The sequence below is a fragment of the Cavia porcellus genome, unplaced genomic scaffold (genome assembly GCF_034190915.1).
Source record: "Cavia porcellus strain 051 isolate PalLab524CR breed Dunkin Hartley unplaced genomic scaffold, mCavPor4.1 scaffold_26, whole genome shotgun sequence".
Classification (NCBI taxonomy): domain Eukaryota; kingdom Metazoa; phylum Chordata; class Mammalia; order Rodentia; family Caviidae; genus Cavia; species Cavia porcellus.
In genome coordinates, this window is record NW_026947509.1 from 20,021,457 (window position 1) to 20,048,224 (window position 26,768).

At 45.5% G+C, this 26,768-nt stretch overlaps 2 protein-coding genes across 23 annotated transcripts in view; both read left to right on the top strand.

Moving 5' to 3' along the window:
* Rcor3 (REST corepressor 3) overlaps window positions 1–4,934 on the top strand; it is a 53,562-nt gene extending 48,628 nt beyond the window's left edge. For 6 of the 11 annotated variants that reach the window (XM_063236828.1, XM_063236827.1, XM_063236825.1 and 3 more), the window contains 2 exons: window positions 1,645–1,886; window positions 2,345–4,934. In XM_063236828.1, coding sequence (XP_063092898.1) covers window positions 1,645–1,886; window positions 2,345–2,689 — 587 coding nt within the window. In that variant the 3' untranslated portion in view covers window positions 2,690–4,934. The remainder of the gene's footprint in view (window positions 1–1,644; window positions 1,887–2,344) is intronic. The other 5 variants (XM_063236829.1, XM_063236831.1, XM_063236830.1 and 2 more) reach the window with 1 other exon arrangement.
* A 17,202-nt stretch (window positions 4,935–22,136) lies between these two features.
* The window catches only part of Traf5 (TNF receptor associated factor 5), a 44,366-nt gene continuing 39,734 nt past the window's right edge, over window positions 22,137–26,768 (top strand). For 5 of the 12 annotated variants that reach the window (XM_013157614.2, XM_063236840.1, XM_063236837.1 and 2 more), the window contains exon 1: window positions 22,143–22,274. Coding sequence is in view for 1 of the 12 variants with exons in the window: in XM_003474343.4 (XP_003474391.2) it covers window positions 22,255–22,274 (20 nt within the window). In the remaining 11 variants the exon portion in view is untranslated. Of the gene's footprint in view, window positions 22,275–22,587; window positions 24,542–24,640; window positions 24,897–26,768 lie in introns of those variants that run through there. The other 7 variants (XM_063236835.1, XM_063236839.1, XM_063236841.1 and 4 more) reach the window with 4 other exon arrangements.

Genomic DNA, 26,768 nt, shown 5'->3' on the forward strand with positions numbered 1-26,768 from the left:
TCTCAAATTTAGCAGTGGCACAGAACTCAGTCTTTTATAAGCTGTTCTCTAAAGTATTGGTAGTGCAAAAGCACTTGACTGTCCTACCAGTAACTGTTACTGTGAGGTAACTGGAATTTTTATTATCAAATAAGCCCTTAGTGGGATGTAGTCACTATTAGAATTCATCTTTTTTTTAATTTTTTAAAAAATTTTTTGGTGCTGGGGATCAAATCACACCCTCAGGCTTGCCAAGCAGGCACTGATGCCACTGAGCTAAATCCCCAGTCCTGGAATTCATCTTAACCGTAAACATCAAGCTGTAAATCAGCCCATGGATTTAAAGGAAATATAAGTTCATCTATGTTGCTAAAACATTGTAAACAATGTACATCGTTTTTATTTTGCTGTCACACAATCTGCCTTTCCTTTGGGAACAGAGCAAATGAGCCTAGGTTACTCACCCTAAATTCTCCATTTAAAGTTGGATTGGATATGGTATGTCAGACTTCGCATCTTCAGTGCTATAAGGTAAAGGAACTCCCTGCTGATCAACCCCAGGTGGTTAAATGTAGCTAGAGATGCTTGTTCCCAATTCTCAAAGTAATAAAAAAGTAAAATCATGTCACATTATGATGTTGTTTTCAATTAATTGGTATCAAGAATATAGCATTTCTGGGGTACTAACATATCATTAATTTATACATTATTAATTTTGTGCAAACCCCTATCTTGGTCTTTGTTTTCATTCCTTTAATGAATAATTGTTTTCTAGTATTTTAAAAAGCAGTTACAAAGTATAAAATAATTTGTGAAATATAATCCTTTCAAAACCAGTTATTCATTATAAGTTCTGTGGCATAATTGATAATCTCAACTTCATAAGTCAGTTGCTGTCCTTGATTGAATGAAACTTCTTGGTGAAAAGCTAGTCCCAGCACCCAGCCCTTCTTAAATGTCAGCACCATCCTAACCTTACTCTCTTAAGCTGTAACACATGGCTAGGAGCCCTTCCAAAAAACAGTCGGGAACCCACTGCATGAGCTAACATGCAGCTGACTTGGCAAATATATCCTTTCCTTAATCTATCAGGTTGTGATCATTCTTTCACATTTTAATTCATTTCTATTTGTTGGTTCTCTGGTGGGATATAGACAGATAAGCCCATTAAAGTTAGTAGTAAGACCAAAATTACAATGTTTGTCTTAAGGGGAAACTCTGCAGCTCACTCAGTCCATTGAGGGGATAAAAGATGGCTCATTCCCATCCTGTTTTGTTTACAAACGGTGTTGCTCAAATTTAGGTGACTGGCTACTAGGGAAATAAATGAATGTGGAATTGAGGATGGAACAAAGAATTCAATGCTTTACAATAAATGGACTGTATTTGAGAGTTCAAGAGAGGATTGGAGAAAATAACTGAGTATGTAAAAAATGGTAAGTTTCTGATTGTTCAGTTGAAGCCAAGTGACTGGCCCAGTGCAATGATGATGTAATTAATAGTTATCACCTGTGACCCTGATAGTTTGGCCTCTTACAACAGAACTGAGAAGAGCTTTTCAGAAAGGGTTTTCATTGCTGGTATCTTGTGTGTGTGCATGATGTTGAGTACACACAGCTCTCCTTGTTGATCCTTCACAGGTGTATTATTTACTTTGCCTTCCAGGTGTCCGCAAATATGGTAAAGATTTTCAAGCTATTGCAGATGTAATTGGCAACAAGACTGTTGGCCAAGTGAAGAACTTCTTTGTAAACTACAGGCGTCGGTTTAACTTAGAGGAGGTATTGCAGGAGTGGGAAGCAGAACAAGGAACCCAGGCTTCTAATGGTGATGCTTCTACTTTAGGGGAGGAGACAAAAAGTGCTTCTAATGTGCCATCAGGGAAGAGCACTGATGAAGAAGAGGAGGTGTGTTTGTGTCTGGAATTTGAGCTAATATGAGTTGAGGAGTCACCATTCTGTGTGGTGTTCTGTAAGGCTGAGCTGTTGGAGGACTAGCTAACTGAGCATGGAAGGCTGACAATACACTTACCCAGTGGTGCACCTCTCGTGACTCCTGAGTCATAATGACATGCTAATTTCTGATCCCAGCAGAATGGAGAGTGTATTGTTCTTCCATAGTCTTATTTTTATTTCCAGTGTTAAGCTGTTTACTAATAAAGATGCCTGTTTGGTAGCCTCATTGCTTTTTCAGTTTTTGATTTTTGTTTTATTTAAAATAAAAGAAGCTTGTGCTGCCAATAAACACTGGTGTTACGTTTTTGTTTTGTTTTGTTTTGTTTTTCCTGTGACAGCCCAAACTATATTGTGTTTAATTCACGAGGATATAACATCTCATGCGTGTATTTTTGTTTCTTCACCTCTAGGCACAGACCCCACAGACTCCTCGGACTCTGGGTCCATCACCTCCTGCCCCATCATCCACTCCAACACCAACAGCCCCCATTGCCACTCTGAACCAACCTCCTCCACTGCTTCGGCCAACACTGCCTGCTGCCCCTGCTCTTCACCGGCAGCCTCCTCCTCTGCAGCAGCAGGCTCGGTTCATCCAGCCCCGGCCAACTCTAAATCAGCCTCCACCACCTCTCATTCGCCCTGCTAATTCCATGCCACCCCGTCTAAACCCAAGACCAGTGTTGTCCACGGTTGGTAGTCAGCAGCCACCATCACTAATCGGAATTCAGACAGATTCACAGTCCTCACTGCACTAAAATTTAAGTTGGACCGAGCTACAGTAATTTTTCACTCCATCATACCAGTGCTCACCTGACTGATGCAAAAAAGGAAAACAAAATCCTTCCTAGATACTGAGGCTGCGAAATAATTCTGTGGCAGTGGACTAACATTAAATGGATGTCTAAGAAATTTTTCCTTTCACTAAACTAAAATGTTACATAACCAAAAGCTTCCAGGTTACCCTCCTTTTTAGACTATGTGTTCACCGATGTGATCTCATAAAAGAAAAAAGATTTAAGTATTCTATATACCAAGGGATTTTTTGTTTTTACTATATTTATTTTATTGAGGTTCTTTATATACCTGCCTCTTCATAGTCAAGGTTCTTAGCACAGGATTATTGACTTAGGAATTGTGGAAAACTCCCTTAAGTTTTTTAAGTTAAGAATGTTTGGCTTTTTTCTTTTATTTAAAACTTTTTTCCTATGTTAGGAGTATAAGAAAAAATAGCCTGCATTTTAGATTTTGATACATGTTCATTATATTCATATTTAAGAAAATACAGCTGCATATCCCTTTTTTCAAAATACGTTGCTTTTTTCATAAAGGAATTTGATTATATTCCTTTAAAAGAAAGCACTTTTATCAATTGCAAAGCAATTATATGAAACCACAAACAATGTACTGAACCTGCTAACCCTTTAACATGCAGTTTAGGGTCCTAGTACAAAGTTCTAATCCTTTTAAATAAAAGTCATTGACCCTGTCATCCAGCAATATAATAGGATTGGATAATAATTTTACATGCAAATGAAGACTGAAATACAGTATCTTTAATTTCCTTGCTGAAATACAGTATCTTTAACTTCCTTGAAAATGTAGTTAATTTTGAAAAAAAAATTTATGTTTCTAAATGCTATTTGTTTTTAGCTAGTAATTGCCTACATTTGGAGACTTTAGAAGAAAATTATATTTTGTCAGATATGTAGAGATGGTGGTTACAAAAAACTTTATTTACACTACTCTGTGTTTAAGTTCTGAACTTGAAATTGTCTTCATACTTATTTATATGGTCTGCATTTAATATGAAGGGTGTTTTCCTGATAAATCTATTGTACTAGTCAAATACATTTGTGTATTCCTTACAACCAACCTATACTCAAAGGTTTGGTTTAGGGTTAAATCAGCATTGTTTCATAAAATGAATTTAAGAATTTGTTCTGCATTATCTAAAAATGTATCAGTATATTGTCACAATTGTGCTGTTAATTAAAAACAAAAGACTTCAAGTCTTGATCAATACATAATCATAAATGCACCTGTGAAGAATATTTCCAAGTGATAGTATTTCAACAATGTGTTACTGATACTTGTGATATGATTTCATATTGGAATCAGGACCGTACCGAGGGACAGATTACTATTGATTGCTGTGCTAGTGGAACATAGACTACATGTTTGCACATGCACATTCTTATCACATTTAAGACCACTTTACCAAATAGTCACCATCAGACACCCATTGTTCAGTTTTGAGAGATCATATATTGTAGTATTGGAAAAGTTGTCCCTTCCATTGGCTCTACAGCCCTAAAGAACTGTAGACTAAAATTCGTAAGTTTTAATATGCAAGTTTAGACTACTTCATAAGGAAACCACATAACTGGAAACATTTTGCAGGATAGGTCCTTTTCTCATTGGTTCATCTTAAATACTTCCTGCCTTGGATTATAATCAGATAAAATTTAACAGATTTAAAGTTCTTGACATTAAAGAATTTATACTTATTTTTACTTTAGAAGCCATGGGGACAGTTCTATAAGAAGAAAATATCTAGAGATTTTTAAAGCACTTATATTGTCTTGCATTTGTGCATTCTATACCTTGACAGCTTTTATTGTCTTGTCTCTTTGTCAGTAAACTTTCAGTACACAGTGTGTGGGATATGTCTGTCGAGTTGGTCAGTACCAGCATCTGTCCAGCTATTCAGTACCTTGTGATTTACCTAAAGATCTGTTCTGTCCCAGACATGGGCCATGGTGCTGTATCTGAGGGATGTGCTGTAATTTTATATACATGCATTAGAGCACACAGGAGAAGTTTTAGCTTCATTAGTAATATGATACATGTATATAGAGAGATGTCTTTATTGTGTGCTTTGCATATTTTGTAAATATTTTGCACGTCATTATTTTCTTTTTTGTTTGAAAACAGCAGTGTTTGGCCTGGGAGAGTGATATGCTTGCTGCTTAATCAAAGGATTAAAGATTTAAAGATGTCCATGTCTTCTATTTTTATATGATTTCATGTTGTATGAGGAATTTAGGACCTCTTCACTGTGAAATTCTAAGTATTGATTTTTATAAAAAAAAAAAGCAAAACATAGAAATCTTTCAATGACCATTTTCATTCTAATCACTTGAAAGATCTACACCAAAGTTTTTATTACATAACTGAAAATAAATCACATTGTTGATGCATCTGGTAAAATTAATTTCATTGTACTGTTGATAAAGGTAAGTTATAATCAAAACTTGTTCTTAATAAGGTTACAAGTAAGTAAAATATAAAGGTCAAAGAGTGTAATAGTCTGTCTTAATATGGGCCTACATTCTTTTTAGGAATAGGTGTAGGAAACAGACCAAGAGTGTGATGTCATTATTCTTTTAAAAATAATTATTTGATTAAAAGTATCAAGTTTAGTCACTAAATTTATATTCCTGTATCATAATTTTCTATTAATATCCCCTCCAGTTATCAAAAGAATAGCCATAGTATTAATAACTGCTGACTAGTCATATGGGGGGCACTGAGATCTCTTCGGAAAGAATGATCTTAGAACTCTCAAGCAGAACTTATCTTTCTTTTTGTGTGCTTTCCCAAAATAAATGAGTGCATTCTGACTTCAAGAAATGTAAAAAACAGAAACCAAAATGTTTTACCTTTTAATGTCGACATTTATTATAGATTACATCATATATAAGAAAATAATACAGAAAACAAATAGCAAGATTGAGAAACTTGCTACAGGAAAATTTAAACTCATTTTGGTTTATGGGAGCACACAAACTGCTTTGTTAGGAAAACAGTTCACCCCAACTTTCACTTTTTGTTTTAGTTTGGTTTCACTTTTAGCACTAGGCTATCACCTGAGATATTTAACTTTTGAGACAGACTCCCTGTATCATGTTACTCGGGCATGGCTCGTGCTTGGGACCCTCCTGTCTGCTTCCATGAGGGCAAAAATTGCAGCTGCATGCACCACGGCCACCCAGCTTCGTCTGTATTATAGCTAGATACTTCCCTTAGTGGATGAGTATTTCGCACCACCATATCTTAGTAAAAAGGAATGGAGTTTCTGCAGAAGGTCATATGGCTTTATCTGCCCCTTTTTTGCTCACATTTGCACTGTATGCTTAAGGTACAGTAAAGGACAGAAATGACTGTAAGATTAAAATGTTTCCCACTGTCGTTAGCTTTAAAATAACTATTAATAAGTGACTAGATCTTTACAAAATAACTTCTTAAACATTCCTTCTTGAGTGTTTCAAAGTGTTTTAATATTCCAGAATATCTTTGGCTTATGGAAGATTAACTGTGTTGCATAATTTAATCTCATTTAAATACATGAGATATAACTTCCAACAGCTACTAAAATTCTGAATAATACCACCTTAGATGGTTATCTCCTGAAGGTTCTACCTAGCTTTCTTGTCATCTTATTTGACAAGATTTAGTTTGAGGCCCTTATTCCCAAGACTACTAAATTAAGAGTGACAATAAATGTAACCAGGAATGTGGAGAAACGGATACATTCACATGCCTCATAGGAATGCAATACCATAAAGCCACTTTGGAAAACTTTGGTAATTTCCAAATGATTAAAAGTACATTTATAATAAAATACAGTAATTTTACATGTCTTTAAAGAGAAATCAATGTATATGTGCACCAAAAAAAAAAAAAAAAAAACTTGGTATTTCAAATGCCCATGACAGCATTATGGATATAATAGCTCCAAAGTTTAAATAATCCAAAAAACAGGCTTGAGGACTAATAGAACAGATTAAAAGATGCAGAAACAACTCCAAACACAATCAGCCACCTTATCTTTGACAAAAGGGCTAAACATGTTCACACTTTCAAAGAGAAAAATAGCCTCTTTAATAAATGGTGCTGGACACAAACAAAAGTAATAAACGCTGCTGGATATACTGGCTTCCTACATGCCAAAGACTAAAACTAGATCCATGTCTATCACCATGCACTAAACTAAATTAAAATGGAACAAAGATCAAATATTAAATACAAAGTCTGACGGAAAAGAGAATAGGTAGAAGCTCAAAGACAGGTAGGCAAAGACTATGAACGAAACCCAAATTATACAGGAAATATTACAGAGAATCAACTGGCATCCCATCTTACTTTTTGCACAGCAAAAGAAATCAACAGAGTTAAGAGACAACTCACAGAGTGGGAGTGGAGTGGGAAAATGTTTTATTCAGTTCCTCAGACAACTATTATCTAGAACATACAAAGAATTGAAAAAAATCAGCCTCCCTATAAACAAAACAGCAAATAAATATACGAAAAATGTACAACATCATTGGTCATTCAAGAGATGCAAATTTAAACAACACAGATTCCATCTTCAGAAAGAATGACTCTCATCCAGAAATCAACAAATGCTGGTGGGGCTAGAGGGAAAAAAGACCTCCACTGTTGATGGGAGTGTAGACTGGGTGCAGCCACTATGAAAATCAGTGTGGGGATTCCTCCAGAAATTAGGACTAGAGGTCCCATTTGACCCAGCTATTCTCCTTGGTATCATCCCAAAAGAAATAAAGGAACATACAAAGCAATATATGTGCACCCATGTTTTATAGCAGCAGTTTGAAATGAATAAATCTCAGAAACAACACAAATGCCCATCAATTGATGAATGGATAAAAAAGATTGATCTTTTTATACAATGGATCTTTTTATACAATACTCAGTCATAAAGAAGGATAAACGGGAATTTTATAGGTAAATGGATGGACCTTGATACTATACTCTTAAGTGAAATAAATTGAACACACATGTTTAAATACAACATTATTTCTCTGGTGTGAAAAACCAAAAGTGTAAATTAGGACCAAAATGTATAATAGATAATTGTGAGATAGAAAGAAAATGTTCAAAAGAAAAGGGAAACTAGGGAGGGAGAGGGGAAAAGGAAAAGGGAAAAGAAAAAATTAGAAAAGAAGGATAAAATGGAAATAACACTTTGTAAATGAGGGAAAGGGATTAAAGGTAGGGAGGGAACTGGGAAATCATTGGAATCAAGATATATCGTACACGTATAAATTTTCTATAATGAATGTGATTATATATATATATATATATATATAATTTACCAAAAAAAATTAGAGAAAGAAAGGAGACAAGCACCAGCCACGATGAATTTGTTCTCCCTTAAACACAAATGAGTCCACACACACAAATAACTTTGGAAAGCATCATCTACATTGATTTCTCTTGAGGTTAACATTGACTTACCCATCTTCCTGTCATGACTGATTACACTGACCATGAATAATGTGCCTTTTATGACTAAACAAACCACAAGGAACCTCCACGCAGTATTCTGCACACATCAGGGGATAGGCATGAAGCATGACCAAAGAAATACAAATTTGGCATCCACTTACCTCTGATTATAATTAACTATTTTAAGATCTTCACATTCAAGTTATATTGAAATAAATGATTTGCTGCTAGGTGTGTGGTGCACATCCGTAATCCCAGCAGTCTGTAAGGCTGAGGCAGGATGATGGAACTTAGAGGCTAGTCTTGACACTTCAGCAACTCAGTGAGATGTTTCTCACCAGAGACAGAGAGAGAGCTGGAGTGGGGGGCGTTGTGCAGTGTGAGGGCCTGGGTTCATCCCTAGTATTACAAGAAGCCAAAACAAAGCAAAGCAAAGCAAAACAAAAAAAAGCTAAAACAAAACAAAATAAGAGCCAAAAAGAAAAGAAAACAAGGAAAGAAATAATGTACTTGTTTTATAAGTTTCTATACATATTTTTTACCATAAGAATTAAGAAAAAATATAAAAGCCAGAAAAGGACCAAACAATAAAACGAAAAAATCTTTTGGCCTGGAAGTAAAAATAGAAAAATATAAAAAATATGCAATAATATATACCTCATGCTACCAATGTAAGCATGTAAAAATGTACAACATCCTGGGTGTGTTGTATGGGTGACAGGGATAGAGCAAGAAACATAGTAGTCTGAACCTTCTAATGAGATGATGGGATGGAAGGCAAACATAAATCAACAAACACAAATAGACAAGCATAAGTATAGACATAAATGAGCAGACAAAGCAAGCGTATAACTGGTTACCTGGTGGGGAGAAGTAGACAGTAAGAAAGGGAGAAAAGGAGTGCTGGCTGGTGGAGGGTGGCTGCAATTAGGAGCTGAATGAACAAGGAAGGTCACATAGAGAAGCTGAAATACAAGAGGGATGTGATGCAGTTGCAGTGGGTGTATGGTAGAGTGCCACTGACAGAGGAACTGACCAGCAGGAAGGCCAGAAAGCTAGAGTGCATCCTCGGTGCACAGAGAGTGTCAGTTAGGGGAAAACAGAGCAAAGTGGAGATGGGAAGAAAATGAGGTCATAGATGGAAGGGAAATCCCAGACTGTTAGGATTCTATAGGTATGTTGAGGACTTGGGCTTTTGCCTTGAATAAGCCGGGGAGAGATTTGAGTTGTATGTTCTGATAAATCAGGATCTCAAGATGTTGATTAGATTATAGGAGAACAAGGACACAATTTGGGAGGCCAGTGATGGATTCAAGCAGGTGACTTACTGAAATACATGATTTACTGAAACACTCTATAAAGATATAGAACAGGAAGTGGCAAAAAGAATGACCCTCAGATCACATCGGGCCCTTGGCCCATTTGATATGACTCATGAGCTAAGAATGGTTTGAAGGAGTTAAAGAAACAGAGGGGCTACAGAAACTGTATATGGCTTGAAAAACTAAAACATGAGAATCTAGAAAATGTCTTCCCAATGCTTAGAATAAAGTACCTGGCTGGTGGCACATCCTTAACAACAGTGGAAGGAGGGAACTTCTGGGAAAATGGTGGAGCTGTAACAGCAGAAAAAGGTCCTCTCCAAGTTTTGGTGTCCAGACCCTGGAATATAGCAAGATGAGGGAGAGAAAGAGAAAAGAAGTGGGTCCCATGGATACAGGGAAGATCTGATTGAGGCTTGAAGCCCATGGAGAAAGACAATTCAGAAATCCAGCAAAAATAAGAAAGCCAGGGGTAGTGGCATTGCTGGCTGGCAGACGCAGCAAGGAAGCCACCTCTGCTTCCCATGTCCCTGCTCCCATAAGCAAGCAGATGTGACACAGGCTGAGATGATAGTAACTGAAGTCAGGGGGCAAGCTGACATTTGGTTGTGTGATTGACTCTGCAAGCCTGGGGCCAGTAGTCTGAACAACTATTTAGAGGATAACAATATGCAATATAGTAACCACCGTGGATTTCCTATTGTCATATCACTGTTTTGTTTCATTTTACTGTTCTATTTTACTCTCTTTAAAATAAAATCTTTAAAAACAGTGAAAGGAGGAAGCCATAAGTGAACTAGTTGATGAACATACTGTGAATTTGGGAGGCTAGTGACTGGTCAGAAAACATGTACCTGTAGCTTCACAGTTGTCAGAACCTTCACAAACAAAGCCATTTCCATTGAGCTACTAGAAAATATGATCTGATTTTTAAAACAATAAATCAAGACATTTTATAACACAAATAATACCAGGTAAAACAAACATATCAAGAAATAAAAACATTTTGTAGAGCTTAAACATTACAATTTCACGTCCACTTGCTTATGTAATTTTCAAATCAACTCCACCTTGGATACAGATAAAGTTCCCATTTGAAATTACTAATCTTAAATGCTTATCAATTGCTCAAGAAAAGTTGAAGGTTTGTATCTGTTGATGCTAAGGTTTTTCTACAACCAACAGTGACCTTCATTTCAAGGAACACAGTCAGATCTACTTAGTGCTTCCTTGAAAGTGTATAGAAATGTGCGGTAATGCCAAAACAAATAGAACATCAAAAACAATAGATTGTGGAAGTCATCACCTATGGAAACATTTTGACACAGTTTTGTGAAACAGAAGTGGAGTGGAAGGATGATGTATAAAATAACCAAGACAAAGCTCCTCTGAACGGTGCAGGGCAAGGCCAGTCTACTTCTGCTGGGCCCTTCTTACAATAAAGGGAAGCAGAAGGCAAAATAAGACGAATGTCTTATTTTGGGGACATAGTCCACTGAATGAGCTGCGCAGAAAGCTCAGTGTGTCCCCACGTGAGCCACATGGCTTCCAGTGAGTGAACAAGACTAGAACGCAGGAACCAAAGGGTTCCACTAGAGGGAGTCAGATATGGTTACAGTCACTAGCTTAATGCCATCCAGTGCTGGCTGTCCCCAGGTTGCCCTGACATTCAGGATCCAAGTACCTAATCTGGCCCAAGAGCCCTGCTTGGTCGCCTGCAGTCCCCAACAGTTCCCACAGAGTGGCCCTCCTGATCCCGAGCCCAGCCAGGAGCAGAGTGTGGCGAGGAGACGCCTGGCCCCCAAGTGCTGTACGGTGCCTTCTGCGATGCCCTCGCTGGCCGCTGCCCCTCGCGGGCGCCCTGCTCTCTCCGAGTTTCAGCTGGCAATAGTGCACTACCTGCCCGGGGCCACCCCGCTGCTCCGGCCCGGCCTGCCCCCCACCTCAGGATCCCCAACTCTAGGACAGCCGGCCTCCGGCCTCCGGCCGCCTGTCTTCCACTGAGCCCCGCTATGACTGGCTGCAGATTCCGCCCCGGGATCCGCCCATTGGTGATGGTGGGACAGGGCTCGCAGAACATACCCAGCCTCTCCGATGATCTGAAGCTGCACACCCACGTTGCCGCCTGTGCGTCCTGAGCAGCCTGTGCAGCCCAAGACATCTGACCACCACTTTGCGCCCCCAAAGATCGCAGAGGAGCTGGGCAAAGTGAGTCCACAGTAGCCAGCAGAAGAATGGAGGTTATATGGACACTAGCGGATCACAGAGGAGTAATCTCCAAAGTCTGGGGTGAGGTTTATGGGAAGTTTGGTCTTTGTCTTTTTATAAGTCGTCAGCAGAAGTTACAAGGGCAAGATAAACTTTTGCTAAAGGCCGGGGACAGTGGATATTTTGTGATGAGCGTAGTTGTGTATGTAACAAGTTGTTTGTAGCTCATTCACAGAAGTTTCAATTTGATAACAAATCATAATTTAGCTGAGTTCAGTGGCAAAGAACAGAATGCCTGGGGCTAGGGATTTATCTCAGCAGTGTAAGCGCCTGCCTCCCTGGCAAGCACGAGGTCATGAATTCAATCCCTGGTACAAAAAAAAAAAAAAAAAACAGAATGACTGCAGCTTATTGAATGAAATAGCTGCAGTTAGGTAGGATTTCTGCTTCAGAGAAGGCCCAACTGCAAGGGGGGGGGGGGGAGTCAGAGGACAAGAAAGAAGAAGGGAGAGGAGGGGAGAGGGAGGAAAAGTAGTGCCAGGAAGAAACCAAAGAGAGGGACCATGGTGGGGATGCCCCTAGGCCTGGTGTTGTGGCACCATCTAGACCCAAGGAATCTCAGGAGACCTAATCTCCTTGGGGCACAGTCCTGGGTCTTAGGAGAATACACTCCATCCTAAGGACTTGAAAAACACCTAGAGTGACATGGCCCTCATGTTTCTTCTGATCATCCCTCTGATCATCTCTGGCAACCAGGCTCCTCCAGCTCCCACCTCTGGCAGCCTGAGATACATACACCAGTGTACCCTGCCCCAACTGGAGGCCCCTCCTCACTGCAGAAGTCTCAGGAGCAAGTGCTGGATGGACACCACCAGGCTCAAACTCCAACCTCCCACGGGCCAGGGAAGGAGGTGAAGGGCTAAAAGCCTCCAGCTGTGCCAGCAGGCTGCTGTCTTTCAGCTGGGGCGGGGGCTCAAAAGACTGGTAGGAGGAAAGCATGCATGCCAAAAGCCCCACCACTGCCAGGGTGGCAACTGTGGGATAAAAATGAGCTGCCCCCACCTCCTAAGCACCCTCTTGTGACTCCCAAGGGATACCCGAGCAGCTAGGAAAGGAGCATGTGGAGTCTGGAGGACCACAAGACATTGGAAGGAAAGATAAGAGGCCTTGGAGGAGAAATCAGAGTCTGCGACAGATGGCACTTCCTCTCAACCAGCACCTTCTCATTCTCCATCTGCTGCAGGGACTGCAGACACCCTGCCCATCCTAGGAACACTTGGTTAGTCCCTAATATTCCTATTATCTCTGCCTGGGAAAAGAAGGCTGCTGGGCCCCCTACCCTACCTGACCCTCTACCTTCCCCCACACCCAATAGAGTGGCTGGTAACAAATATCCACAGTCCCTGATTCTACTGCATCTCCCAGGTCTCTTCTCCCCAACCTTCCTGTTCTTGCACCTTTCCCCTCCAAGTCTCTTTTCTGCCTAAGAGAACCTCTGACACCCTTCTGCATTGTCACTGTCCCTGTCCAGAACTGCCTCTGACTTGGAAGGCGCTGAGTAGAGTAGGTGGGAGTTTCATTCCCTTATATCATTCCCCAAGACAATTTTTAAAATACTGAGATGTAAAACCTGTGTTTTCTACAGCTGAATAAGCTCAAATCCATGGTAATTTCACCCAGAAGCTGTCTGTCCTGGAGAGTGTGAGAAGTGTGTAGGCAAAAGTAGGGAAGGGACCCTAAAACACTGTGACAGAATAGAGGCAATAGGAAGAACCAGAGAAGCACTCCAGCTCCCAGCTACACCCCACAAAGCAGTCAAGAAAAAAAACCTTGTTCAGCACATTGTAGGGTGTCAGGAGAGTAAGAGCATTCGTGCAGTCTGGCAGATTAACTGATTCATTAATAGAGTTTGCTGCTGTACCCTCTGGGATGGCAGCCTGCAGGGACCTGAGTGGTGGCTACCTGGGGTGGTACACTGAATGGGGTAGGGTAGGATGGCCCATATTGGGTACAGTGAGCCTGGGCCTGCACCAATCTAAATGGCTGTATTCTTGGCAGGAGCAGGCAACAGAGCTAACATGGGGCAGAGGTGCTGTGCTATCAGGGGGACCCAGAGGAGGCCACCTTAGCTTCCTGGAGCCCTTGTGCATTCAGGGCTCATTGCAGGTACTGTGGTCTCCAGAGCATAGACTTTACCTGGAGTTGTAGGGCAGCCTCTGCATAGGAGCCTCGGAAGGGTGGAGGGAGCAGCTGGTCCCTGAGGGCCCTTGGGGCTTGTTTTTCCATGAACGTTGTAAGGCCCCAAGCTACAAACCAGCTGGGCAGAAGCAGCAACACAAGGCCTTTCTTCTCCCTTCTGTACTTCCTGAGCCCTGACCTACTTGAGCTGCCTGAGAGTGAGGCAGGATCTGATTGCTCAAAAGCATGGGTACCAAAGCCACCAGTGCCCACAGTGTTCAGCACAGCACCTCACACTTGATGGGTCCTCCTGGGAACTGAGTTCCAGTCCTAACCCTCCAGCTGGAATCTATCCCTACTGTGCTGCTGCAGAACTGTGGGCTCAACTCCCCGACACCCCACATGGGCCTTCCTCAGAATCTAGAGTGGGTGTCCTATGCCTGGGGTTCCAGCCCTTGCTGTCTGTTCTGAGCCTACAACCAGTTCCATTTTCTCCTTATAACTGTGGTTACGGCCACCTTAGCAGGGCACACAGGCAGCCGAGCTAACTTGTGTGCAGGCAGGTCCTTAACAAATGCAGCAGTCACAAAGCTTCTGGTCAGAGGTCACTGCACTTCACATGTCAGGTCAAAGCACCCACACAATGTGATGCTAGCAGTCCATATCTATAGGGAACAGGTGAAGCTGGAGATCAATCACACTTGTGGAGCTAAAGCAAGGCCAGCCCTGAGAACCTGGAGAGCCCAGGTAAACAAGTGAGCCAGGTAAACAAGCTGTTCCAGCTCAGAAAAGGTAAGGGGCCCAGGCCAGCCAGGCAAACAAGTTGCTAGGCAGAAAGGTTGAAATTAACATAATCCTCCTGAGTGTAAATGTGCAACAGTTGTTGAGCAGTTCTTTTTCTCCTATCAGGAGAGAGGACTCCACCTGACCTCAGCTTCATCTCTTTTCTTTATTTTCCCATCCTCCCTTCTGGGAACTCCAAGAGCAGTTCTGGTATGAGGTACATATGCCCACACATTTGCTCAGCCTGGAATCCTATCTTGCTCTCAGCTGCCTGGGGAGTTTCTGCTGAAATCACAGGATTCAGCTGAGTACTGACCTATCTTGAGTCACCAGGACACCCCACTTCCCACAGAGACCACCCCTGGGGTCAGAGGAGCTGAGCTGACACTCACTGGACAAGTGGAGGTTGTGCCTGGCCTGGTGGTACACATGTCATAGACTGCCCTATGGCTGCCCCATAACTTTTCATAGCCATGGGACCTTCATAGCATGTCCTTGCCCTAACTCCACTCTAGGTACTCCTACAATTCCCTCACTCACTCATGGACAGCTGCACAGAAATATCATTGGCCAAAGTTGGTGTGTGAGGTATACAGGGTGGACACGGTGCAGATCGTCCTGGAGAGGCATGAGATTCACAACTCCTCTGCAGCCATTGATGGCAGGCAGTACTGTGCAGGCTGGCAGGTAGTGAGTTGCCCTCTCCCATTTGTGTTCTCGTGGCTTTATGCAACAGTAGCCCACTCGTACCTGAGGCTGTCCCACACTCTCATCCCCAATTGCCACCTAGACATGCTCCAGCTCTGCGCTAGCTGTGCCATGGCTGTCACTGTCTCCTTGGCGCATCCAGGATGTGGAGCAGCAGACAGCAGCAGGAAGAAAAGGCTCCAACTGGCACTAGGAGTGGCTGAGCCTGGAGAGAGTAGAGGTGTCAAGGATAGAACCAGTGCTGAGTGGCAAGGGCATCCTGCAGGGACAGTGCTGTGTTCTGCTGTTCTCTCTAGTCAGGAGCAGGGTAGCCATAGTGCATACAGTGTGCTGGGTGTTGCTGGGAGACTACAAGTCAGGTAGGCCTGGAGCCATGCATGATGAAGACAGCCCTGTCCCCTGAAGTCCCCAGCCAAGATGCAGGTATGTAGGGGAAGCCTGACCTTGTGCCATTGCCATGGCGGTTCCTTGGCTCTGCATGAAGGGAAGGTTCCTTGCGATGTCCTCCATCTCCTGGGGCCCAGTTCACAGCCAGCTTTGGCAGAAGCAAGAAGCCATACTTTGCAAGGGGGATACTTACATATCAACTGAGGCCTTTCCATCAGCGCTGGAGGGTCCCTTGTGATCAGCTGATACCTTCCAGTGCCAGCACCTCCCCAACCTGCTCTTATGACCTGTTGATTAAAGAGTCTTTCATCGGAAGTCTGAACCTAGTGTCAGGCAGCATGCTGGAAAGTGAGGGGCAAATATCTTGGGGTCAAGGGGCCACAGATCCATGCTGGTAGTGATGGTCTTGGTAGGAGGTGGAGGATCTGCATGAGGAAGGTTACACTGGGCTCCTCCTGTCCCTTCCGTGCCTACCAAGCTCCTTCCTGATAGCAGAGAAGAGTGGCCTAAAAGGGTGCCCTGAGGACCCTGCTCCTTTGGAACAGCCAGCTCCAGGGCATAGACAAGAGGCAGGTACATACCTGGCCCCCCAACCTTCCCAGAGCGCACTGATCTGGGAGACAGTAGTATTCCAGTACTACCAGGGTTTAGGGTGCTGGAATCTCCTTCCAGAGGTGGTTTCTAGGTTCTTTCTATCAAGAACAAAGAATCAACTTAAACAAGCATAAATGGTGACAATGTTTCACGTTTACTTAAGGCAGAAAAAAAAACCAGGCTTACAGAGTGAATTCCTGCCAAATAAAAGTAGGAAAAAAAAAAGAAGGAAGAATTTAAAAATACTCCCTAGAATAGGGTAGGCTATCATGGAAGCTAAGGGCTGCCATTCCTCTTCTGTATTTCCTACCCCTGCTTTAGGCCTAGCTCATATGGACAGCCTGTGCCTGTTCTCTGGAGAAGTCCCCTGGGGGCACTGAGAAATGAGTGTTTCACATGTGAGTCCTGGGATGAACAGGTTGTGCCTCCTTTCCCACCCTGTCTTAGCCACACCCATGTTCCTGCCTCACAACACCCCTGTGATTAACAGGTAAATAAATGGCTAGGCACTGAGCCACCTCTGCCTGGACCTCTGGGACTCTGGGCCACTCGGTGCCCTGCTGGAATCTCACTTTCCTCACCTGCCCAGGTGGCTGGATAATGGCAAGCTTGCCTCCAGGGTTAAGTTGGATAAGCTTAGTAAACACTCAGTAGCTCAGGGAGCCTCCAATCCTTTGCTTTTCTGACTTTGTTAAGAAACTTTGTAAAGGAACAGAGTTCCTTGCTTCTCAGCAGTGCAAAGCCAGTGAACACCCTGGGAGAAGAAGGCAGACAAGTTTGTTACTTACAACAGGTAAAGCAGCTCTGGGGACAACTGCCAAATACGGGATGGGAGGGTTGTATTGGAGAATTCTGCACACAGTGGGAAGCCTGCTCATCATGAGTAGAGGTAAGAACATTCTAGAGCGCATGGGTCACACACTAGTTCATGCTTCTTTGTACTGTGTGTGTTCAAAAATGGTGGACAGGAACACAGCTGCGAAGGGTGAAGAACTTAGCATTATAATATGTGTGTGTGTGTGCGTGTGCTTGTGTAGGGGAGTTGTTTCAATACTGGCAAATATACCATGGCCTTTGCACTGAGCTATGTCCTCAGCCCTCTTTTAATTGTCTGTCTGAGATAGGGTCTTGAAAAGTCCCTTGATTGAGTTGTTTGTCCATGGTGGGCACAAACTTGTAGTCCTCCTCATTCAGCTTCCTAGATTGTCAGCACTGTCTCTCAGCCACATTGTCATATACTGCAGCCACTTAACCAGGTATGGTAGCCTCGTTAGGCCCTGAGCCCTTGAGGTGAGATGTTTATCTTGCACTACAGTGGGGGTAAACCGAAGCATAGGATCAGTGAGTGTCAGTCAGGAACAGCCCAGGCCTAGCATATCTCCTCCAAAGCTGGCCACCTTGGGCCCTGCCAGTGGCTGTTCTTCATGTGTGCTCCTCTGCTCAAGGTGAGCAGTGTGGGGCAGGAGCACAGGAAGACAGGGCAGGTGCTATGGGACCTGCAGAGTAGCTGGGGCTTCTTGATGGATGTGGGCTCCAGATCCTGTGTGGGTGTCAGTAGGGTCTCCCTTATATAGATCAAGAAAGATGCCTCCCTGGGGCCACCAGGGCAGGATAGGAATGGGTACTGTGTATGCCTGGCAGCCCAGCCAGACATAGGGGAATCCATAGCCTGTGTCCCACTGCTGCCTCCCCAGGGTGAGCCAGGCCTGTCCTTTACAGTGCCCACGCTGGTTCAGTCTCAAACTGTCTTTCCTTCACTATCCTGTTGCCTGACTCCCATGCCAGTCCTCACCTTGCCCCCAGATATCCCTGGCCCTATAAAAGGGGCCACAGGAGGACCAGAAGACACTGCTGTGCATGGCTGCCTGAAGTGCAGGGACCTTGTGGTCTGCTGCTGCCCTCGGGTGGGGCAGTGGCAAGGTCAGGGCCTGGATCTTTGCCCAGCATGGGGTTCAGCATTTCCCTTACTTTCCTTCCCTCCTCCTCTTCTTCTGCCCAATCCCTCTCCCCCTCCTCTTCTGCCCTATCATCAACCTTTTTGCCTTTCCACAGCTGGCCGTGTGCTGGACTTGATGAAGCCCGTATTTGAAGGAATGGCTTGATCTACTGTTGTCACCTACATCAATCTAGAATCGAGGTCATGAATACCAAGGTGCAGTCATAGCAAAAACATGGATCTTTGTCCACTTTTCCAAGAGTGGCCCTTCTCAGGCTTATATCATTCCTTCTGAATGCTTCTGACCTGATTTCTATGACATGGAGGATGCGACTAACCAGGGTGACAAGAATAGTGCTCAAAAAATCTCTCCATAAAGAGTAAGCACCATTCTCAAGAAGAAATGCCATATGTATAATAAACACATCAGGTTTAAGTTTAGAACACAAAAAGTCTAATTTCTTTAGCCAAAAACCTATCAGAGGGCCAAACTATGAGCAGAGATGGGAAGGGAGTGGTTGTATGGGTTAAGAAGATGACCCCTGGAACAAATACAAGAAGTATGTTACAGGTACAGTGTAGGTCTGCTTCTGGCCAGGTGTGGTGGCATATGCCTATAATAACAGCACTCTGGGCAGGGAAGGCAGAAGGATTAAAGTTCCAGCCCAGCTTGAGCAATTTAGCAACTCAACAAGACCCAACTTCAAAATAAAAATTAAACAAGGGGAGGAGGTGCTGGAGATGTAACTAGGTGCCAGGTTCCTGGGTTCATTCTTCAGTATTGAAAAGACAAAAGCAATTATGCTGAGCCTAGGCACAGTAGTTAATAATAATGTCAAACAAGGTAGCACAAAAGAAACTCCATTGCAGCTTCCAGATACATGCACACAGGCTCTGCTGGAAAGGAGGGCCTTGATTGCTCCCTGTCCTCTCAGTACCCTGGCATCTGCTCCCATGATGGTCAGCACACAGGCAGAGCAAGGCTAAAGGTTGTTTGATGGAAGCAAAGGGACCGCATATCACTGGGTCAGGAAATGACATACAGAAAACCCACAGACCTTCGCTTACTCACTGGCTCAGTGCAACACCTACTTGGTGAGCAAGCAAGCATTCTGCAGGCACTGGCCCCTCAGGCCCTTTGCTTGGAGTGTTTTGCTGCACTGTCACACTTTCCACGTGCTCTGCTAATAGCAAGGACTTTCCATTATAACTTGTAATGGAAGTCAGAAGTGCAACCCAAGGTGAGAAGAAGATTCTTTTCCCTGTCTGATATCACCAATCTCTAGTTGATGGAAAGTATGACTTTTGATACATTCAACCAACTCACTAAGTTGAGTCTTGTCTCAGAACTTGGAGAAGACAAGGCATCCACCAGCTATTCCAGGAGGTGGTGTCCTGCCTCTCTGTCAGCTCTTTAACAGTCAGGGCTTTACTAGCTTGCCCCACCAATTTATCCAATAAACTAAGCAGCTGAGATCCACACCTTTTGATGTCAAGGCCAGTCTTGTGGAATCAAGAAGAAACAGATCAAATGATTAGCTCCTTCTCTCTGCTCAACAATTTAGTGTGCAGTAGAGTCCTCTCATTTCCCCGGGTGAATTTAGTTAATTAAACAGCTGGGTTCTGTTTAATGTTAGAGATAATGTTGAACTTGATGTTAAATGTTTTCAAAATAGTAAAACTTCAAATGTGTCTTCATCTTAAGACTGCTTTGTTTGAATTCACACTTAGCAATTCTTTAAGGTGCAAGACAGTGTACTGACCAGGAGGAACACCAGAACCGGACTTCCCGGGTTCAAATCCCACCTCTCTCACACTGAGAGTTTTCTCTTTGTGGGCAAACTGTTTGACATACAAATTGGCTAATCTAGAAAATAGGGCTGATGATTAAATGAATTTCTATGAATAAAATCTTGAACATGGTACTTGACACATGGTAACAAAACATGTTAGTGATCACGCGCAAGTATTTAATATATATTTTATATGCACATATGCCTATGGGTGGTTTTTCCCATCCACCTTTAAGATTGTTGAGAAAAGAGATTATGTTTCCTGTGTCTGACTGAGCTTGATCCCAGCGTCTGTCCTCTCTCTTCTCCAGATATCCTCCCCAGGAATCCAGGACCAACAGAGGGAGCTGAAACCCTGGCCACGATTTCTAACTAACCTACATCTAAAATCCCTCTCCCCCAGCTTAGGCTCCTGAATGAATCATAGCCAAGGACAGTATGAGGACCCAAACATTCCTGAAAGTGTGCATACCGGACATTGATATGGCCAGCTAAAGGACATACAACTTCTAAAACACAGAAAGATTCGAATAACGCTGTGGGGGTAATGAGAGGAGAGGTGAGCAGTTGGTAACCAGAAGAGGAAACATATGAGTCAGGGTAAAGAGAAAGGAAGGGTGTGTGTGTGTGTGTGTGTGTGTGTGTGTGTGTGTGTGTGAGGGCGGGGGATTTAGCTCAGCAGCATAAGCACCTGCCTGGCAAGTGCAAGGTTGAGAGTTTGATCTCCGGTACAAAAAAAAAAGTTTAATTTTCACAAGAAGATGGCGAGCTGGAGGTAGAGTCCAAAGCAATGCCAGCAGGCAGGATTTCTGGCCGTTGTTAAGCAGTGAGAGACAGGAGAACAGCAGCAGCTGGTAGCAGCAGCTGCTCTACTAGACTTCTCATCTATACTTGGTGCACCCTGTCCCTTGTCCCCCACGTGGTCACCTCAACCTCCCTCCTGTTTTGCTAGGCTCCTGTGCGCCCCTGAGTGTTACTTCCCGTCGCAGGTGTTATTCTCTCTCATTGGGGAGCTCTAAGCAGTCCAGCACCTTTCCCACAGTTGTCTGCCAGACTGTAAGAGGCTAGAACTGGGATGCTGAATTTACAGAGAACATAGGTATTATTCGGAGCACATGCTCTGGGAGCGAGTGCCTTGTAAAACAGGAGCCCCGCACTTAGGAGTCAGGAGACATGGGTTCAGGAGTGCTTCTGCAGTGGCCTGAAGGCCGGCGTGAGCTGCCTGGGGAACCCTTGCAGCTGGCAAGCTCTGCAACTCGGTGTCTGCTGGGGTGCGGCTGCAGGGAGGCAGTGGGGCTGCAGTCCGTGTGCCCCCCACCTGGAGGAGCTCAGCCAAGAAGTGACTACACGAGACCTTGAGTTATTACGGGGGAGGCCAGGACCGCGCCCAGCAGTGCGGCTGGTCAGCGACTGGAGACCCGCACGCGAGGGCAAGCGGAGCTGCTGCTTACTCCAGGGGCTCAGGATTTGGGCAGGTAGGGGGCGCACCAAGCCGGCCGGCAGAGGCGTTCCCTAGGCGTCCCCGCCCCGCGGCGCCCCGCCCCGCTCATTCGCGGGCCGCGTCAAGCACTGTGGCCCGCAGACTCCACGGCCAGCGCCCTACGCGGGAGGCCGAGGGAGCGCGCGAACGCGCCCTGGGCTCCGCACGGTGAATTGAAGACTGAGGGCGCGGGCGCGGGGCTGACGTGGCGTGCGCGGACGGGGGCGCGGACGCCGACGGCCCGAGAGGCCCGAGCCCCACTGCGCTCTCCCTGGGCGGTCTCCGCGTCGCCAAGTTGCGAGCGACCCCGAGCTGCCGTGGGGGGCGAGTTGGAGCCGGTCGGCCGCGCTCGCCTGGGACTGCGCCGCTTGCAGGAGCCAAGGCTGAGCTCTTGGGCCAGCTGGGTTCCCACGGCAAGCCAGAAATCGCGCGAGCCGAACGTCCCACGCTGCAGCGCATCCCGCGCGCCGTCCCGCTGGCCTCGGCGCCTCGGAGCCGCCCGGCGCCCTCCGCGGCTTCCATATTTGGCCATTTCAGGTTTCCTTTCGCGAGAGCCGTTCCCACTCGTGCGGGCCGAGCGCGGCGTGGAGGGCGGTGACGCGAGGGTCCCGCCCGGCCCCCCACCACCCACCCTGCGGCCCCAGTCCCGGGAGAGAGGCGTCCTGCGCCGTGCGCGCTGATGGTGAGACCAAGGAGCCGGTGAGTGCGACGCCTTCCTCGGGGCTGCGCGCACTGGACTAGAGTTCTAAGACGGAAGTGAAGGAAAGTGGGTGAAGTACTCCAGGGCTGTCCAGGTTCTGGGGCGTGTGAGGTAACACACCGAAGGCTGGTCCGAAACCACCGGTCCCAGCACAGCCGCCAGTTCTGCAGACCACAAAGATAGGATGGTTTGGTGAAAACTCGACCTTTAAACACTACCGCTGCTGACTTCCTTGAATGAGAGGCAGAAATTGCTGCAGGAGGTGGATGTGAGATGGAGCAGCCTCTCCCATAACGGATTTTGTCCTTGTTGTAATCTAGGGAGTGTGTTTGTTCTTTGATCCTGGGCTGCCCCTCTTGTCCTGTGCAAAGGCAGGGTAGGGTCTCCTGTCCCAGTCAGCGTTTAGCAAGGGGTGTGATGGATAGGGGCTGGGGTCTGGAATGTGAAAGGGTAGGATGATTTTTGCTCTGTAGGGCCAGCAGGTGATGGAAGTGAGGAAGAGCTGGGGACCAGCCTCTGGAAGTGTCAGTTGTGATTGGGGCCTCAAGAAGATGATTTGCAGAGTGGGCAAATAGAAACCTGTGAGTCAGTTCCTAGGCACTTAGTCAAGCAAGGATTGTATCTGCTGTCCGGGGAAGACCTTGAAGGAAAAAAAATGATTCCTTGTTGTGAGCTGTTTCCTTTTCAAAGTGCTTTTTCGCTGCTCCTGTCATTTTGTTCTCATTGGGTCCTCAGTGACATCCTTATGAGCTCTCCAGCATTCCCAAAAGGCGAGGGGAGCCCTGCGTGTAAATAACCACTGAACTCTGCCAGAACCATAGGGTTCCAGGTCTCTGCTGAGGCTCCGCACTAACACTGGTTTCTCAGAAAGCAAATCTGCGCACTTCATCCTTGGTGTGAGGAGCCCACAAGGGGACCTAGATCCCCATAGTGCTTGGCCAGTCTGTTCCCAACCACATGAAGCAAGTTCTGCTGCAGATTGTCCCAGGCACAACATGCACAGCTGCCACTCTGTCATCCCTGCTGGCCAAGTGAGCTCAGAACAAGACCTGTGTTTGTTTCTGTGTGTATCCTGGAACTTGCCATAGAGTCAGTTTAAGCAGATCTCTGTGAATTACACTGAATTCATTTGAGATGAGTCTCCCTTGGCCTCTGAGTTCCTGGAACCTGAGTTACCAGGAACACTTACTTAGATCCCAGAAATGAAAATAAAACCACACAGTTTAGCCTAGTTCTGGTAGGAACCCATCAGATGGGCCTCTCATTGCTTCCACAGGAGTGTTTCCCTGTCGGATGGTAGGTGCCATGCCTTCCACTTCACCTGGTTACACAGCTGGGCTCAAAAGTGGTAGGAAAAGGGCCAGGGATACAGCTCAGTGGCACAAGCCCCTGCTTGGCGAGCGCAAGGTCCTGGGTTTGATTCCCCATACCATGAAAAACAAAAACAAAGCGACAACAACAACAACAACAACAAAATGCATTCCACGGAGAAGTGATGTGAAAGCTCTCACAGATCCCAGGGCTGGGCAGGACCCAAGCCAGTCTTCTGACTGCATTTCTTGTGTTCTTCCCACCCTGTCTTCATTAATGGACAGAGGATTCTGAGCAGCAGAATGATGAGAGAATGAGAGGGCTCTCATGGAGTTAAGTAAGGGATGGGTGGGGACATGGTCAGGCTCAGTCCCTGAGGAGCCATCTCTGCCTGAATAGTGGTTCCTCAGTGGATCTTCTTACAGGATCTTAGCCCAGCAGAGCTGTAGCATGTGGAAGTCTGTGCTTGTGCTGGGGCCAGGAGAGAGCATGCTGTAGGACAGAAGCTGTCCCTAGGGCTGGACCAGCACATTTGTTGGAGAACTTTCACTGAGGGACCAGACAGCAGCCTTGATCCATATGGCCTCTGCTAAGCCCTGTGTTATGAGGAAGTGTGGTGGAGAACCAAGGAGATGAAAGTGAAAATGCTTAATTCTGACAGAGAAACTCAGACTCTGTTGACAGTGACAGTGACATACATGTTTTGCATATTGATGTCTGGAGACCTGCGGTAGTGCATGCTTAGTACTATAGCAAAAGCCATGCATCCATGTGACCTGTACATAGCAGGCACACTGCCACATGCATCGGATGTGCAGGTGTGTCCTAGGGCTCTTGTCACCTCCCTCTGCCCCATGCAGAGTGCTCCAGGGATTTCTCCACAGCCTTGTCTTCCCAGTGGGCAAAGATGCACTCCTGCCAACCCAACCAAGAATGCCTTTTGCATCCACTCTGAGTAAGCCACTCCCCAGAGTTGCCTCCATTCCTCTCCCCTCTCCCACAACTGGACCCCTGCTCTCTTGTGCTTCTGCAGCCCCTCTTTTCCCTCCTTCAGCTCCAGCCTACAGTAGGAGGAGCGGGGCCAGCACTTGAGTCCTCTTCCCACATGGTACCAGCACCTGCCCTGCTGCTCCCAATGCCTGGCGTGGTCTCCCAGGGCCTGTTAATCCACTGTCGCCAGCCAGCATTGCAGCTGTCACCATCTCCTTGGAGGCTGTCACTCAATCGCCACTGGTATTCCCAACTTGACCCTGGCTCCTCATCTACCCTGCAAGTACCAGTGGAGACCAAGACCACACCAACATCCACAGGTCAGCTTCTAGTCCCTGGCTGTTCCTGTGCTTCATGTCATTCTGGGGCTTAAGTCCACACTTGTTCTGGGGCCTCCCCTAGGTGCACACATGGAAGAGAAAACCAAGTTCCTTTTTCTTATGCATCTCTATTCTTTTTTTTTTTTTTTGTATGAGGGCTCAAACTCATGACCTGAGCTTGTCAGGCACTTATGCTGCTGAGCTAAATCTCTGGCCTTTGCATCTCTATTTTTGACCACATAGATTTCTGACATTTCAGGAATTCTTTAGGCACTGGTCCCAAACCACCTCTTCCTCAGCTGCTGTAGAGACCACTGCTGTTCCTAAGTCCCTTTTGTCATGTCTGTTCTAGCCAGAACTGAGCTAGTTTATTCCACAATCAGGGCTTCACAACCCCTTCCTGGATGATCTGAATTACCCACTCACTTCCTGCTCACGCCTCTCCATGTTTTGTGCTCCACACCCAGCTGACAGCCTCCTTATTACATGACCTAATCAATGGGAGAGTAAGAAATAGCATGGGTTCCAGAAGCTTGCTGGAATTGCAAATTTATGACTTAGTTGTAGTGGTATGGTTGAGGCAGGTTGCCCAGCTTCCACAAGTGCTGATATTCACTGGTGAGCAGATGTGGTAATGTGTCTTACTTGGGGTTGCTGGAAGGATTAGACAAGCCAGTTTATAACAGGCTAAGTGCCTGGCACGTATTAAGTAAAGTTAGCTTTTTTTCTTCCATATTTTTAATAGCACTAGAGATGGTGGGGTCTCTGGGAGCTGGAAAATGTATGCCTAGCCTTTTAAAGGCTCTGGAATTTAAGTTAAAAGCAGACAAGCAAAAGAACTCCCAGATGATGGTGCCAGGGCAGAGCATCTTTTAAGCTATGCTGTTTTGTCACTTTGCAGTCTTTTGACCGGGTGTACCTCACAGGCCGGGTCAGGGACCTGTAGTAAGCAGGGCACGAGCCGTGGGCAGCAGCATCAGAGGCCAATGCCTGGGCTCCAGGCAGGAGTCCAGTCCTCGGGAAGACTTGTGTGTAGAAAAGGTTGCAGCTTTGAGGAAGAATATGGCCTGGCAGGAAGTGAGTACAAGGACCTCACAGGAAAAATCAAATAGATTTGGGTAGTGAAGTGGCTCTGGGCTAAGGATACAGCTCAGCGGCGCAACACTTGCCTGTATGAGGTCCTGAATTAGAGTTCCTATACAAAAAAGATGAAGAAGAAAAAGAAAAGAAATAGCGGCTCTGGCTTGCTTACCAGGAACGGAGAGGTTACCTCAGTGGGCTTTCAGCTGGGGAGCCAGACCAGGATGAGGTTGATCATCACTACTAGGTCACTACTAGGGCCTTTCTGTCCTCCCTCTTGGAGGCCAGTGGTGCAGAGCAGCCAGGCCATGTGTTGAGCCTTCTGTAAGGGAGGCCCTGGGCCCGGGGGTGTTAGCAGGTTGGTGGGCAAAGCCAGGCAGAATCTTGAAGGCCCCTCTCTGCTTTCGCACTGTAAGTGTTCTAGGGGGGAGCCAGGCAGATACCCTGTAGTACTACCGTGGGAAACTTGCCATCCCTCCCAAGTCAGCAGAGAGCAGAGGCTTGCAGGATGATGAGACACAGATGAAAAAGGTGGTTTTCATAGTGGGCGAGAGTGGGTGGGGCTGGAGAGTAGCAGGCAGGATGTACCTGTGGGTTATGACTGGATATGAGGTTGGAGAGGAGGCATCACGATGAACGATGCCAGTTTCCTGGTGACAGTGGCAGTATGGAAAGACATCTTTCCTGAGAGAGAGAGAGAGCGAGCGAACTCTGCAGCAGCCCAGGAGAAGAGATGAGCCCTGAGTGGGACTGAAGGCCTTGCAAATGTTCATAGGAAGCCCTGATGCGGGA